The sequence below is a fragment of the Primulina eburnea genome, chromosome 1, assembly GCF_022965805.1.
Source record: "Primulina eburnea isolate SZY01 chromosome 1, ASM2296580v1, whole genome shotgun sequence".
NCBI lineage: Eukaryota > Viridiplantae > Streptophyta > Magnoliopsida > Lamiales > Gesneriaceae > Primulina > Primulina eburnea.
In genome coordinates this window covers 37,821,958-37,838,822 of record NC_133101.1, presented here as the reverse complement: position 1 = coordinate 37,838,822, position 16,865 = coordinate 37,821,958, and the positions used below count along the sequence as shown (strand labels likewise).

At 40.4% G+C, this 16,865-nt stretch overlaps 1 protein-coding gene across 1 annotated transcript; it reads right to left on the bottom strand.

Moving 5' to 3' along the window:
• Window positions 1-7,079: 7,079 nt before the first annotated feature.
• Window positions 7,080-8,467, bottom strand: LOC140806869 (uncharacterized). Its single transcript, XM_073163392.1, has 3 exons — window positions 8,359-8,467; window positions 7,565-7,708; window positions 7,080-7,432 (listed from the first exon to the last, which is right to left on the bottom strand). Exons 1-3 carry the CDS (start codon window positions 8,465-8,467, stop codon window positions 7,080-7,082), a joined length of 606 nt encoding a protein of 201 aa, XP_073019493.1.
• Between the last annotated feature and the right edge of the window lie 8,398 nt (window positions 8,468-16,865).

Here is a 16,865-nt window from a genome sequence, read left to right as displayed (position 1 = left end):
GGACAAAATAGTAGCTATACGGATACTCTCTGTTCCCTTCCGATGCTTACAATTGAATCCCATCGAACAGAAATCCTGAATAATCCCAGATACAGCACAAGTCTGAAGAGCAGATAACCTCACCTTGCGACTAAGAGCATCGGCCGTGAGATTCGCAGATCCTGGATGATACTTGATCTCACAATCGTAATCCTTGAGTAGATCCATCCAACGACGCTGACGCATGTTCAACTCAGCCTGAGTGAACAGATACTTCAAACTCTTATGATCAGTGAAGATCTCAAATCGCTCACCATACAGATAATGGCGCCAGATTTTCAAAGCAAAAACGATCGCTGCTAATTCCAGATCATGAACAGGATAGTTTTCCTCATGAGGCTTTAACTGTCTCGACGCATAAGCAATCACATGCTCATTCTGCATCAGAACACACCCTAGTCCCTGTAAAGAGGCATCGGTGTAAACACTGAAACCACCAGATCCAGACGGTAAAGCCAAAACAGGCGCAGATGTCAAACGTCTGCGAAGTTCCAAGAAACTCTCTTCGCACTCTGATGTCCACTCAAATGAAACATCTTTCCGAGTGAGCTGAGTGAGTGGCTTAGCAATCTGAGAGAAGTTGACAATGAAACGGCGATAATACCCAGCCAATCCCAGAAAACAGCGGATCTCGGCTACTGTCGTCGGACGCGACCAGTTCAATACCGCTTCCACCTTGCTTGGGTCAACTGAAACTCCCTCGCTAGAAATGACATGACCAAGGAATACAACCCTGTCAATCCAAAACTCACATTTACTCAACTTCGCATAAAGCTGATTCTCGCGAAGTGTCTGTAAAATAATCCTTAAGTGTTGTACGTGTTCTTGCTGATCATGCGAATAGATTAAGATATCATCTATAAACACCACAACAAACTTATCCAAGAAATCCCGAAACACCCGATTCATCAGGTCCATAAAAACTGCTGGTGCATTCGTCACCCCAAAAGGCATAACCAGAAACTCATAATGCCCATACCGGGTCCTGAATGCAGTCTTCGATATATCTCCCTGATGGACTCGAAGCTGATGATAACCAGACCTTAAATCAATCTTGGAATACACAGAGGTACCTTGCAGTTGATCAAATAAATCATCAATCCGTGGCAACGGATACTTATTCTTTATCGTCGCACGATTCAACTGCCGATAATCTATGCAGAGCCGCATAGAACCATCCTTCTTTTTGACAAAAAGAACTGGTGCTCCCCACGGGGACACACTGGGTCGAATATACCCCTTGTCAAGAAGATCCTGCAACTGCTGTTTCAATTCTTGCATCTCCGATGGAGCTAAACGATAAGGAGCTCTAGAGATTGGTGCCGTGCCTGGCACTAAATCAATGCCGAAATCCACTTCCCGAACGGGAGGAAAACCAGGAATCTCCTCGGGAAAAACATCCGGAAATTCGCAAACCACTGGAATGTCACTGATACCGACACTATCTGCGGACGAATCAATAGCATAGATAAGGTAGCCTTCCCCGCCCGACTCTAAAGCACGACAGGCTTTCAGAGCAGAAACCACAGGCATCAGGGGTCGCGCTCCCTCTCCATAGAAAAACCAACTGTCGCCCTCAACTGGACGAAACTGCACAAACTTCTGATAACAGTCCACAGTAGCTCTAAGCACAGTCAGCACATCTATTCCCAGAATGCAATCAAAATCCTCCATCACAAGAATCATCAAATTAGCAGTTAAAACATTACCCTCAAACTCTAGAGGACAACCCAAAACTAGACGTTTAGCTAGCACCGAATGACCCATCGGCGTGGAAACAGATACCACAACGTCCAAAGAAGTGAAAGGTAACTTATGACGCTTAGCAAATCTCGCAGATATGAATGAATGTGATGCACCAGTGTCAATGAGAACGTAAACAGGTAATCCACATAATAAAAACACACCTGCGATAACTCTCTCGTTCTCCTCAGCCGCCTGATCCTGGTTAAGAGCAAAGACCTGCCCTTGAGTACGCGGTTGGAGGTTAGAACCCTGAGTAGACTGTCCCTGATGTGGCCTCTGATGAACTGAAGCCTGAGAACCAGATCCTGATCCTCCGCCCGTCTGTGGACAATCTCTCTTCATGTGGCCCATCTCACCGCACTTGTAACAAGCACCCGCAACCTTGCGACAACGCTCCGTCGGATGATCCTTCCCGCAATGCTGACACGGGCCCTTCTTCTTCCCAAAATGGTGAATTCCTCCAGATCCAGAGGAAGAAGAAGTAGATCCAGCCTTCTTGAATGCTTGGGCGCGGGGACCCAAAGAACTAGTAGGACGAGCAGACTGCATGGCTCGACCTCTCAGCAAACTGCCCTCAGCCTGGCGACAACGATTCACAAGACCCTCATACGATGTCGGATCATCGCAGACAACAACCCGATCATAAATCTCCTGATTGAGGCCCTGAAGAAAATGGTTATACTTGGCCATAGCATTGTCACTGACATGCGGAACATACGGAAGCAACTCAAAGAACTTCTGCTGATACTCATCAACAGACAAACTTCCCTGCTTCAGATTGATCAACTCAATCGCCTTGGTCTGCAGAAGAGCTGGCGGAAAGTAAAGCAGCATGAAAGCGGCTCGGAAATCGGCCCAAAGAACTCGACCCTGTCGCTGAACTATCGGTGCAGAGGTAGACCTCCACCACTTGTGCGCACCACCCTCCAGCAAGAAATCAAGGGTATCAATCTGCTGCTCCGCCGAGCACTGAAAAGTCTTGAAGCAGCTCTCCATCCTCTCGAGCCAGTTCTCCGCAACATCCGGAGTCTCACCGCCCGAAAGAGGTTTCGGCCCCATCTGCAAGAACCGATGCATACTAAAACTCCGAGGCTCATCACGACGGTGTTGACGACGTTCTCGATGCTCTCGGCGGCGCTCCCGATCGTCGCGGTCTCCCTAGCGTCCAATGCTGCCATGACTACTAGCATCGTCGTCAAAACCAGACATCGCTAGCTACAAAAGTTACTAGAGATTAAACCCCAAAGAACAGTTCCTAATCCCAAAATCTTAATGCATGCTCTGATACCATAAATGTAGTGACCCGTTCCAGAATCACCTACTAATCAGAACTTAAGCATGCAAAATTTAACATTAAAACTGAATCAGGTAAACAGCGGAAAAAACAGTAATACAACCCAATCGAATCTGCAAGTACAAAAATACTTAAACAACCAGATCGAACTAAATTCAAGAACAAAAACTGACAACTACAAGTCAACCTCTGCCAGCTCCCTGTCCACTCCCTCCTGGACCGTCCAACCTGAGACCTGCCCCATCGAATAGGGTGTCCAAAACAGAGATAAACCGAGGACGTGAGCATAAAACGCTCAGCACCGAAAGCATGAGTATACAAGACTATGACATGCATGTATGCAAAATGTACTGGATACCAGGATCTGGGTATAACGAAATACTGCTCAGGTAAATGACGTCAAGGTATGTAGCACTCTGCGCCGTCGCACCAGGAGGTGGCTCCCATACCAAAAATAAACCTGTGGATATACCGGTGACCTGACCACCGTCGGCCAACGGGGTCCAACCATCCACAACAAACGAGGGCTGAGCACCCTCTCAACAGGCTATCCCAAAGATAATCAGGCTCAACATGATTATGCAAATGCCGCATAATAAACCATGCATCATATGACAGATAATAATGCAACATATAAACATGCAACACATAGTAAAGCATACTCAATCCTGCTATCTCGGATAGTACTTTCGTACCTCAAATCAGTAGATCCTAGCAATCAGCCCTAGAATCAAGCCTGCGTCCGTAGTCAGCCCACTGATGCCGCTAGCTCCCAACTAGAGCACAGCTCCGCTACACGACTAGTAGCTCCCCGCTAGTGCCTAAACCTCGGGAAAAGACTAGAAACCCATCAGAAACGACTAAAACGCTCTGGAACACTCGGAATTGGCGAGTAAAAAGTGAAACCTCGCGCCTCTATTTATAGACAACGGTCGGAAGATCCGATCCACTTCGGAAGATCCGATCCGGCACACTTCGGATGATCCGAACTCTGATCGGACGATCCGAACCTTGCATGTCTTCCATGTGTCCAGACACCTGTCTTCGGACGATCCGAACCCTGATCGGACGATCCGAACTCTGCATGTCTTCCACGTGTCCAGCCACCTGTCTTCGGACGATTCGAACCCTCTTCGGACGATCCGAACCCGCTTCGGACGATCCGAACTCTGTTCGGTCCTTCCGATCCCACCGAAATATAATTAATCCAATAATTAACTCAAATTAGGCATCGGGATACTACAACACCATTCCACCAAACCGAATGTTACACTTTCTGAATTCGAAAGGGGCGAAGGGGCTGTTCTTGTTGTTTAATTTAAAAACCGATTCACCATGGACCAAGCCACCAAAAGGGCAACTTAGTCACGTCTTAGAAATGCTAGAGAAGTGATCTAACCATGGCTATAGGCCTTTTGGGGCAGCCATGATCAGAATATTTTCCCTTGACCACAATCTGAATTTTCGAAACTCAAATGGACATAAAGGGGGAGTTGCTGTCGTTTTCTCAACTTCCAGCGTGTATGGGGTTACATGAATGGACCAACATGGTCCTAATGCATCCTATTACATGTCTAGATGTCGCCTTGGGAGCCTGGAATCGAACCATCCACCTGTACTCACAAAAACAAGCAAACCGTGAGGCATAGAGTGAAGAACAAAATTCTGCACTATCTTTTTCGAAAATAGTATGGAAGAATTTCGGTTTTTACCTTCATAAAATCATGAGTATGATGTTTTAAAATATTAATATGGCTTGATTGAAGAGTAAAGAAGATCATATACATGCCTTGGTTCGTTTTGAAAAGAAAACGAACGAAACGACGACGCGGCACGGAGGAGAAGGAGCGCTTTGCTACCTGTTTGCTACTCGATTTTTCTCTCTTGTTTCTAGCTATGAGACCCACGATTTTTCTATCAAAAATAGTCTGAATTTCGTGAATGAGGGAGGGGGAATGATGGTTAGGAGAGTGAGGGGGAGATCCAATAATAAAGGGGTTCAAATGGTATGAGCAAGTCTCCCTCTTTTTGAATTTTGAATTTGGTGATATCAAATGATTTGTTGGGGAGGGAAATGGATGAGCCATGATCGATTTCTTATGTCCACCTAGGCTAGGATCTTGATCTACTATTAATTAATTAATTAAGGGTGGTAATTAAATGAAAAGATTATCATGCTAATGGATGACAAGAAAAGGGTCAAAGGTGAGTTGGCAAAGAATTTTGGTCTCACTATGGGGTGGCTGAAAATTTGAAATAAAAGTGAAGGGAAATATTATTTAGTTGATAAATTTTAATACCTTAAGATCCTTACCTATCCCTTAAATAATTTAGTGAATTAACAACTCAATTAAGGGACCTAAATGAACTTATTTCCTATTCACCTCAAGTTACTAAAATAATTCCTTAGACCTCCTTTTAACTTAAATCACTTATTAGCTAGCTCAAATAAATCCTGGAAATGTTTTCTGAATCTTAAATTTTATCTCTAAACTCCAACTCCAGTCCGATCTCACTGAATTCACTGAAATGATAAAAATTTAAACCACTGCATAAAATAGTTAAAATTAAATACTCATGCAACAAAAATCATTTTAATTTAAAATACTAGAAATATGCATGGCTTATATGTAGTCTAAGTTACGGGTTCTACAGCCCATCACGAATTCTATCTCTCAAAGTCGACTGTACTCATAAAATGGCAAGATTAGGGGCCTCGCCCCTAGCATAAAATGTAAGCTCAAATCACTATATATCATACTGCAACGGTTTTTGGAGTGATAATTGAGCGATATCTGCTGCTTTTCGACTCAACGCGTCTGCCACAACATTAGCTTTCCCCAAATGATAGCTAATCTCATAGTCATAGTCCTTTACTAATTCAAGCCATCTACGCTGTCTCATATTCAATTACTTTTGGTTGATGTAAGTACTTCAAATTTTTATGACATGAATATTTTTCACTTCTCCCAATATAAGTAATGTCTCCAAATCTTCAATGCAAAAACTACCGCTGCAAGCTCAAGATCATGAGTAGGGTAGTTTTTCTCGTGAATTTTCAACTGTCTCGACTTATAGTCTATAACTCGGTCATTTTGCATCAGAACTACGCCCAAACGAAGTTTAGAAACGTCCGTATATCGAACATACTCTCCTTGTCCCGATTACATAGATAACACTGGTGATGATATCAAGGCTTGCTTCAATTTATCAAAACTATCTTGACACTCTGATCCCTAAATAAACTTTGCAGTCTTCTTAGTCAAGGATGTCAAAGGTACTGTAATATATGAGAATCCGTTGATGAATTTGCGATAATATCCAGCTTGTCCCAAGAAACTTCGAATCTCGGTAACACTCTTCGGTACTGGCCATTCTTTCACTTCCTCCACTTTATTTGGATCAACTTCGACGCAATCCCTAGAAATAATGTAGCTTAAGAAGGCCCTTCTATCAAGCCAGAACTCACACTTGCTGAATTTTGCATATAACTTTCTATCTTTTAGTACTTGCAGTGTTGTCCTCAAATGCCGACTATGCTCCTCTTTTCTCTTAGAATAGATCAAAATATCATCAATGAAGACAATGATGAATTGATCTAAATACGACTGAAATACGCGATTAATGAGATCCATGAAGATCGCTGGCGCATTGGTCAACCCAAATGACATGACCATAAACTCGTAGTGCCCATATCTAGTACGAAATGCTGTCTTGTGAACATCAGACTATTTTACTTTCAATTGATGGTATCCAGAATGCAGATCAATTTTAAAAAATATTGATGCTCTTTGTAACTGATCAAAATAAATCTTCAATTCTTGGCAATGGATACTTGTTCTTTATAATGACCCTATTAAGCTCTCGATAATCAATGCAAAGATGCATATTATCATCTTTCTTATTCACAAATAATACTGGTGCTCCTCAAAGAGAATAACTAGGGTGAATAAAACCATTTTCTAGCAATTCTTGGATTTGATCTTTTAATTCTTTCAATTCAGCAGGGTGCTAGATGATAAGGTGCTTTAGATATAGGAACAGTGCCCGACATTAGTTCAATAGAGAATTCCACTTCACGATCAGGTGGAATGCCAGAAACGTGCTCGGGAAAGACGATAGGAAAATCTCTGACAATATCAACATCCTCCAATTTCTGAGCGATAGGAGCACGTGCGGTAGTGACACATGCTAGAAAAGCTTTGCATCCAAGTCTAATAAGTTTCCTCGCACACAGAAAAGAGATAATGTGCTGCATTTGCTTGTTTCTCGCAACCTCAAAGACAAAAGATTTACCACTAGGCAGTCGAATAAACACTGATCGCTGACGAAAATCAATCGAAGCTCCATTCGCTGATAACCAATCCATCCAAAGTATAATATCAAATTCAGGCATAGAGAGTACAATAAGATCTACCCGAATCACATCTTAGAATAAACGAAGCTCCAGGTTTTTGACAATTTTAAATATGAGCATTTGATCACCTGAAGGAATAGAAACTTTGAAACCCAAACCCATGTCTTCAGGAATAATATTAAGTCTCTTGATGAAGGTTTCAGATATAAAGTAATGTGTAGCTCCTGAATCTAGCAGTGCATAGGTAGCTACACCTTGAATGATAATCCTCCCTGCGGCGAAAATGTCTTTTAAATCTTTTCGTGTTGAAGCTTAAGAATTTCTATCATTATTCTCCCAAATTTTATGTGAAGATTACGTGTTGAACTCAAGCATTTCCTGAAAAATTGCCTTTTAGCCCTTCAATTTTTTTTCGAAATTTTCATCTTAGTCCCCAAATTTTCGAATACTTGCAATTTGAACCTTATATTTTTCGAAAATTTTCATTTAGACCTTAAGTTTTGGAAATTACATTTTTGGCCCTTCAGAATTTGGAAATTGAATTTAAGTCCCTTATCTTTCAGTTAGTCACATTTTGGGTCCCTTGTTTTATTGAAAATTACATTTTAGTCCTCATAATTTCAAAAATTGCAGTTACACCCCTCCATAAATTCGAAACTCGTACCAACCATTAATTATGAATTTCTTTAATTTTTGGCCGTAAATATTTTATTTGGAATTATTTCATTCCTTTGCATAAAATAAGTCTCAAAATCAATACCAATTTCTATGGTTTTTAAAATCATATCTTAATTTTCAACTAAGGTAGAGCATGAAACCTAATTTCCACTAGGTTATATATTGTTCCCAATTAAATTCTAATAACCAATTTAACATTTCATGCAATAATAAGCAATATAAAAATGTTAAATTACTAGGTTACCCGTGATAAGAGTAGTGTCTGCCTCCTCCTCAGCTTCCTCTGCATTCATAACATATGCTCGTCCCGTAGTAGGTGCATCCTTCTTCGGGCAATCAGCAGATTTGTGCATGTCTTCCTTGCATATGAAGCACTTAGTAGTACCCCACACGCACGGTCCATAGTGTAGTCGATTGCACATCTTGCATGGATGTCCCTCTGCAGGTTTTGGTGCTGCAGGTGGCGGCGGCTTTGGCTGTCCTTGCTTCTTGACTTGACATTGGGGCTTTTGAGGCCCTTGAGGTCCCAGGAGGACCCATATATGACTTCTTTTTTTGCTGATTATTATTTTGGTGTTGCTGTCTCTTGTGCTGCATCTCAAACTCAATGTCTTTTAAGGATTGCTCAGATTGAAGTGCATAAGTCGTAGCAGTAGCATAATCCACAGGACGCATCATCATAACATTATTTTGTGTGGTAGGTCGTAGACCATCCATGAAGTGTCGAAGCTTCTCTGCGGCATCCCTAGCAATAAGGGGTACAAAGTGAGAACCCCTATCAAATTTCTTCAAAAATTCAGCAACAGAAGCATCTCCCTAGCGGAGAGTCATAAATTCCCTCTTCAGTCGCCCTCCAACATCGGATGTAGTGCCCGAATTCAGTACACGTATAAGCCATGTATTTATTTAATTATTAAAGCATTTATCTAAGTTTATGTTGAGTTTTAGCCATGTGGGGACCCGGGCTCTAACTCAGTTCCTTACGTAATTAATCGGATCGTTGTTAGAAAACATGGGTCAAATTTTTTGCTTTTAACTTTAAATCAAATGTATATAAACCAAGTATAAAACTCTCTTTATTTAATTACAACAAACGTAAATACATGGTTTGTTCTAATACATCCATACCAAACTAAATTTCCATACCATACAATCTCCAAATAATAAGTAGTACAAGTCTAGTACAATAACCACTAGCAGTCCTCTGTGCCCGAAGTCACCACTCTATCTCGATCTCATCTCGGTCGTGACCCTGATCCTGCCCCACCTATTGTTATGCACACATACAGACATAACAACAGCCGGAAACTCCGGTGAGAACAAATCCCAGTATAAAACATGGTATGCATGTATAAACAAAATATAAATCATGAAACAAACTATCATGAATAATATTAAAAGCAATAGGTTCAATAGTCTATGAAACCAAATCAATATAAGCATGCAATATCAATCGAATCATGTCTTGACTCAATTCGACTCTAATCTAGGGATCTCGGTTTGAATAATACGTCGCTGTCTGTCACCTACCCTCCCAATCGGGGTAACAGTACGTCTTATTCCTAGATTTCGGCAATGTTTGTATCGATTGTCTACACATGGAGTCGAACTGCTCCAATGCGACGATACTACCGAACATCTAGTTTGACAAATCTGTCAATGACTCCTATCTCAAGGCTTGAATATAATTCTATAAACAAGGCATAAACATTCAAAATAATAACATAATCTAGTATGTGATTTTGTTGGGAAACTCAAATTGAATCTCATTTGAGTTGTGTCTTCCCCAAACAAAATATGAATTATACCTTTCGTCGCACAATTTTTATTGTAGTCGAAGTCTCGAAGACGAACCTTACCAATATCAATCTGAAATAGCAATGTTGAATGTTCAATATCAATTCATAACTCTATTCAACACATGTATGCATCAACAATCAATTTCGATACCAATCGACGGTACAAAGGCATAATCTTGTGATACCGATAACTCAATAGCAACAAAATCAATATCCACAACTCATAATCTTCATCAAAAGCATACATAATTTCAGAAATCTGCATAATCTCATATACAATATATACTGAAATTCATAACAAATCCATGCGGTACCATTTCTTCGATCCGGTTTCAAATATACGCTCTCCGATATCACAAGAACATATAATAATAATCAATATCTGATTGTCTACACATCTCAGCTTCAAAATATGTTGAAAGTTAATAATACTTACTTCCTTTGATAGCAAATCGCAAGAGGTGTACGAATATCACCCCGGATCAAAAATCGGATAACTAAATGTGAGACAATCACAATTCCAAGCTTAGGAAGAACTTTGAGCTTTTTCTGAAATTTCTATCGGTGGTTGCGGATGGAATTGAAGAATTTGTACATTATATAGGTCCAAGCCATGTGTCAACTTAATGTGCATGCTGGACTTCTCGTGCATATGCACGTCCTCAACTCGCGCATATGCGCGAGATCCTACAGTCTCGGCAATGTCGATCACAACACCCCGCGCATATGCGCGCTTCATCTCGCGCATGTGCGCCAAAGTCTCTGGAGGTGTCGCGCAGATGCGCTGCCTTATCTCACACATGTGTGCCAATGTTTCTGGACGTGTCGCGCATATGCGCGCATTTCTTCGCGCATGTGCGCCGATGCTTCTGGAATTGTAGCGCAGATGCACATATTTCTTCGCGCATGTGCGCCATCTGTTCGGTCATATTTTGAATATTTTCTCATCTCATCTCATGTCTTTCCTACTCCCATCTCACTTAGTACTTCTTATGAGATGTCATGCATAGTCATATCTTTGAATCTCACGTCAATGAAGACTAATAAATCTAGTACTTCTCATTACCTGTCATGCATACTCATATCTTCCGAGTCTCACATCAATGAAGACTAATAATCTCAAGCCTTACATTTCTCCCCCTCTAAGAAATTATTTCGTCCTCGAAATCGTAGGCAATCTATCAATGCAAGTATAAGAGGCAATATAATCAAAACTGAAGAAATACTTACATCACATAAATTAATCGGGATGTTTCTGTCTCATATCTGCTTCTGTCTCCCAAGTCGCTTCTTCGATGCCATGACGACTCCACTGGACTTTTACGAGCGGAATAGTCTTCGTTCTGAGAAGTTTTTCTTTCCGATCAAGAATCTGTATCGGTTGTTCAACATAACTCAAAGTCTGATCAAGCTCAGCTTCGTCAGGCTGAATGACATGAGAAGCATCAGGCATATATCTGCGCAGCATCGATACATGAAAAACGTTATGTATCCCGGATAGAGAAAGAGGAATAGCCAGTAGATATGCTCGATCGCCAATCTTTTCAAGAATCTCGTATGGCACCAATGTATCTAGGAGACAATTTCCCACGCTTGCCAAATCTGACAATGCCTCTGAAAGGAGAAATCTTCAAAAATACTCTGTCCCCTTCTTCAAATACTAGTGGTCTACGTCTGACGTTTGCATACTTGGCTTGCCTGTCTTGTGCCGTCTTCATTCGCTTCTGAATTATTTTTACCTTCTTGGTCATTTCACGAATCATATCAGGCCTAAGTTCTGGTACCTCAGATATATCATCCCAGTACAAAGGAGATCTGCACTTCTTGCCATCCAAAGCTTCAAACGGTGCCATCTAGATACTCGTCTGATAGATGTTGTTGTACGAGAATTCACACAAAGGTAGTGCATATTGCCAACTAGTTCCAAAGTCTAGCACTACAGCTCTCAACATGTCCTCTAACGTCTGGATAGTCCGCTCTGATTGTCCATCTGTCTGGGGATGATAAGCAGTACTCAAGTGTAATGTCGTACCTAGAGCATGCTGCAAACTGTGCCAGAAGTGTGAAGTGAATCGTGGATCACGATCTGATACGATAGATTTCGGCACACCATGTAATCTGACTACCTCTCGGACATATATCTCGGCCATCTGATCATGTTTGTACGTCATTCTGTACGGAATAAAACAGGCTGATTTGGTTAATCTGTCTATCACAACCCAAATCGCATCACAACCCCGGGATGATCGAGGTAACTTCGTCACGAAATCCATAGAAATGTGATCCCATTTCCATTCAGGAATAGACAAACTCTGAAGTAAACCTCCGGGCTTCTTTCTCTCGGCCTTCACCTATTGGCAATTCAAGCACTTAGACACATATTCGGCAATATCTGACTTCATCTGTTTCACCAGAACTGTGTCTTCAGATCGTTGTACATTTTCCTGCCACCAGGATGAATACTAAACCGACTACAGTGCGCTTCTGACATAATCTGTTGTTTCAATTCTGGTACATCTGGCACTACAAGACGGTTATTCACGTACAGAACATAATCATGTACCTGATATTCTGATTGATGTCCTGATCCGACCATCTGAATCGACTTCTGAACATTCTGATCAGTTCTATGTGCTTCTTTGATTCGCATAATCAAATCTGGTTCAACTTGAATCGAAGTAAGTCGTAGAGGTTTACTAGCTGTATCAAATGCTAAACCCGACAAGCAACAATCGTCAATCATATTTGAAACACCTATCGTCGATAAGGATAATGAACATACCTTTCAACTCAAGGCGTCCGCTGCTGCATTTGACTTTCCTGGATAGTACTTGATCTCGCAATCAAAATTTTCAGTAGATCAAGCCATCTACGCTGCCTCATGTTTAGCTCTGACAGAGAAAACAGATACTTCAGGCTTTTATGGTCAGAGTAAATCTCAAATTTTTTTCCAGAAATATAATGACGCCAAATCTTCAATGCAAATACGATAGCCGCCAATTCAAGATCGTGAATGGGGTATCGAATCTCGTGTGGCTTCAGTTGTCTAGAGGCATATGCGATCACATGACCTCGCTGCATAAGAACACACTCTAGCCCTCTGTGGGATGCATCACAATATACAACGAAATCACCAGTACCTGAAGGAATCATCAAGACAGGTGCACTGGTAAGCCTCTTCTTCAACTCTAGGAAGCTAGACTCACAATCCTCAGACCACACAAATGGCGCATTCTTCTGTGTCAACTGGGTAATTTGTTTCGCAATGCTGGAGAAATCTTTGATGAATCGTCTATAGTACCCTGCTAGACCCATGAAACTGCGTATCTCTGGGACGGAAGTCGGTCTCGGACAACTGATTACAACTTCAATTTTACTCGGATCCACAGAAATACCATCTCCAGATATGATATGACCCAAGAAGACAACCTGTCTCAACCAGAATTCACACTTGGATAGTTTGGCATACAATCTCTCTTTTTTTAATTGTCTTCAATACAATCCTAAAATGATCGCCATGCTCAGTCATACTATTAGAATACACTAGAATGTCATCAATAAAAAAAAATCACAAACTCATCTAAATATCTCTGAAAGACACGGTTCATCAACCCCATAAACACCGCTGGAGCGTTCGTTAAACCAAAAGGCATGACAATAAATTCATAATGTCCATACCTGGTTCGAAATGCTGTCTTTGGTATATCAATATCTCGTACTCGCAGCTGGTGATATCCATATCTCAGATCTATCTTGGAATAAACAGAGGATCCCTGCAACTGATCAAATAAATCATCAATGCGAGGCAATGGGTACTTGTTCTTTACCGTCGCCTTGTTCAGTTGCCGGTAGTCAATACATAATCGCATTGAACCGTTTTTGTTCCGCACAAATAGCACTGGTGCGCCCCAAGGAGACACACTGTGGTGACCCGGACGCTAATCATCTTCTTAATCATCTTTGGGATTTAATTATCAATTAAGATAAAAAGGGTCTAAATTTGTTTCTTTTTAAAATATAGTGCGGAACGTAATGGAATTTAACTAATGTACATCTCAGTATATAAGTACAATAATGTACAACAATTATTCAAACTAGTTTAAGGTTCAACTACAAAATTTCAAGTACTAAACCAAGTCTACAGTAAGTCCGGAATCACCACTCTAAACCCGTCTTCTCTCATCATCTTCTTGACCCCGATCTTGTCCCACATGTTGTCATGCACACATACAAACAAGACAACAACCGGATAACTCCGGTGAGAATAAATCCCAGTATAAACAATGTATACATGCAATCATATAACTAATATAAAAGCATGAATTAATCTTAAAACATGTAACATAATCGAACAACATGTATCGTTACCAAACTGTAACTAAAACATGAATCGTAATCTACCAAAACATAAATCAATACAGATCTGTAAATCAAATTCTAGTCTCAACATCTAAGACTCGACTTATCTCTCATTTTAATCTAGGGATCCCGGTGAATAAGAACGTAACAAGTCTCCCACCTACTACCACCAGTCGCAGTGGCGGTACGTTCTTATTTCTGGACTTTGGTCTAGCTGTATCGAATAATCTACAATAAGAACAATATTTGTATCTTAAGCATATCGATACACCAAACGTCCAGTGCCTTGGCGTATCTACCAAGACTAAGCCTAGTATGACATTGTGCAATGGGTCAGTGACTATACTATCAAAATCTAACCCCTCAGTCAGTTACTCTCACTCAATAGCTCTCTGCTTTCTACTTCTAATTCAATAGAATAACATAATCATTAAAACACAAAGGCATAAAAACAATACCATACAAGTATGTGGTTTAGGGAAACTCGAGTAGAATCTAACTCATGTCGATCTCCCAATTAACATCGATTTATATCTTTCTCTTCTCGGTCTGATGAAGATGAAGTCTTGTATTCTGATTTGTCCATACCCAGTCTGGCAATGACAATCGTATAATTACAATATCAGTATATAACTCAAATCAAAACCTTTTGTGATCAATACTCAAATCGAAGTATATATATATATATATATATATTCTGATCCATAACTGAAGAAAGTACAATCTAATTCATATCAATGATAACACGATACAATCGAAATCATTACTGAATATGATCAATCTAATTCAACTGATGTTTCGACGGCATAACGATACAGTCTCTATAACCCCGTCATTCTCAACATCGCAAATATAATACCAGAATTCATAATCAGTACCAATACAATTCATAATCTCAATATCAGTATACCCAAAATCAGTAACAACACAACTCTGATATCGAATCTCAATCAAATCTACTCCAAAAATCATAACAATTCCATAAACAGTCTATTATTTAATCTGACTTCAGTTATACAATGACTACTGTATCAGAAACATCATATCTGATTCTCATTCAATTCTGACAATATCATAAATTCAAATAATGTCTAAACGTAAAAAAAACTTACGTCCAGTTGTAGCCTGTGTTGATAGGAATACAACACTGAAGTCGGATTCAAAATCAGACGAACGGATCGTTCACAATCTCCAAATCTTCCCTCGGTTTCCTTTCTCCTTCTTATTTCTGAAGGAAGGAATCTTGTATACATATATATATATATATATATATATATATATATATATATATATATATATATATACATATATACACACGTCGCACAATTAAGGCCAAATGGCTTGTCCTTGTTCTGCATGTCGCGTGCATATGCGCGCACAAAGCCGCGCATATGCGCCGGATGTTCTGCCCGGCACTTCTGCATTTCTGCCTCTCGTTTGTGCGCGCATATGCGCCGGATGTTCTGCCCGGAACTTCTGCATTTTTGCCTCTCGCGCATATGCGCCAAAGCTTCTGGCCATGTCGTGCATATGCGCGTGTCTACTCGCGCATATGCGCCGCAGCTACTATCCTCTTCGCGCATGTGCACCCATACATGTCGCGCATGTGCGCGGGGACTCTTCTTGCACCTTTTTTGATTTTCCTTTTGTCTTTCCCAGTCCGATCCGTTCCGTCTATAATCATATCAATTATCACCAATAAATTATAATAATCATCGCCAAATCTTTTCTGATTAACCGGATAAATTTCTCGGGCCTTACATTTATCCCTTTCTTAGATCTGAGTTCGTCCTCGAACTCGCAAGTAATCAATTCAGATATATCAGAAGAAATGTATACAGATTTTAAATCAGAAACTCATCTCAATGCATCTATTCTGAAATCTCAATCTTATATTAGATTATATTTCTCAAAATAGCTCTGACAAAATCAATCTCGCAATACTGGATATACAACATCTGTATAAACCAAACCACAGTTCATAACAAATCACTACCATCAGCTGTTATCAACTCTGTTTATCCCATTCAAGGATATATTAAATCTTCAGCCTCGAATACTAATCGTCACCATCCGACGTTGGCATATTAAGTCTGTCTGGTCTGAGCTATCTTCATTCTTTCTGAATTAGCTACATTTTCTTTGTCAGATTTCTGTTGTTCTTAATTTCGATCTCGGATATCACCGTAATATCATTCCCACTGCGACAATATATCATATCAACTAGTGCTAGTACCCAGCACTGCAGCTCCTTGGATATCTTCCAATAACTGGATAGTATCCTCTGGCTATCTGTCAGTCGGTGTATAATATAGGAATGAGTTCATGGTATGTTCTGCCACAAATACAAACTCAAGCAAAATCACAATCTGATATATTCTGCTTCGGCATTCTAGTTATTCTGACCACTTTTCTGACATCGATCTGTGTCATTTGGTCATGTTTGTACAGTTATCTGGTACAAACTACTAGATATAGATTGAACAATCTGTCAATCACAATCATATCACATCACAATCTGGAAAGTATTACAGTGATCTCATTACGAAATTCATTGAAATATACTCCCCGTGTCTAGTCAGAAATATACAAA

Coding starts and splice junctions, on each gene's coding strand:
- LOC140806869 (XM_073163392.1), bottom strand. CDS start 8,467: ATGCACAAATCTGCTGATTGCCCGAAGAAGGATGCACCTACTACGGGA. Junction 7,709..8,358: donor AGACACTACTCTTATCACGG/GTAACCTAGTAA, acceptor TTTTCGCCGCAG/GGAGGATTATCATTCAAGGT. Junction 7,433..7,564: donor CAAAGTTTCTATTCCTTCAG/GTGATCAAATGC, acceptor ATTGGTTATCAG/CGAATGGAGCTTCGATTGAT.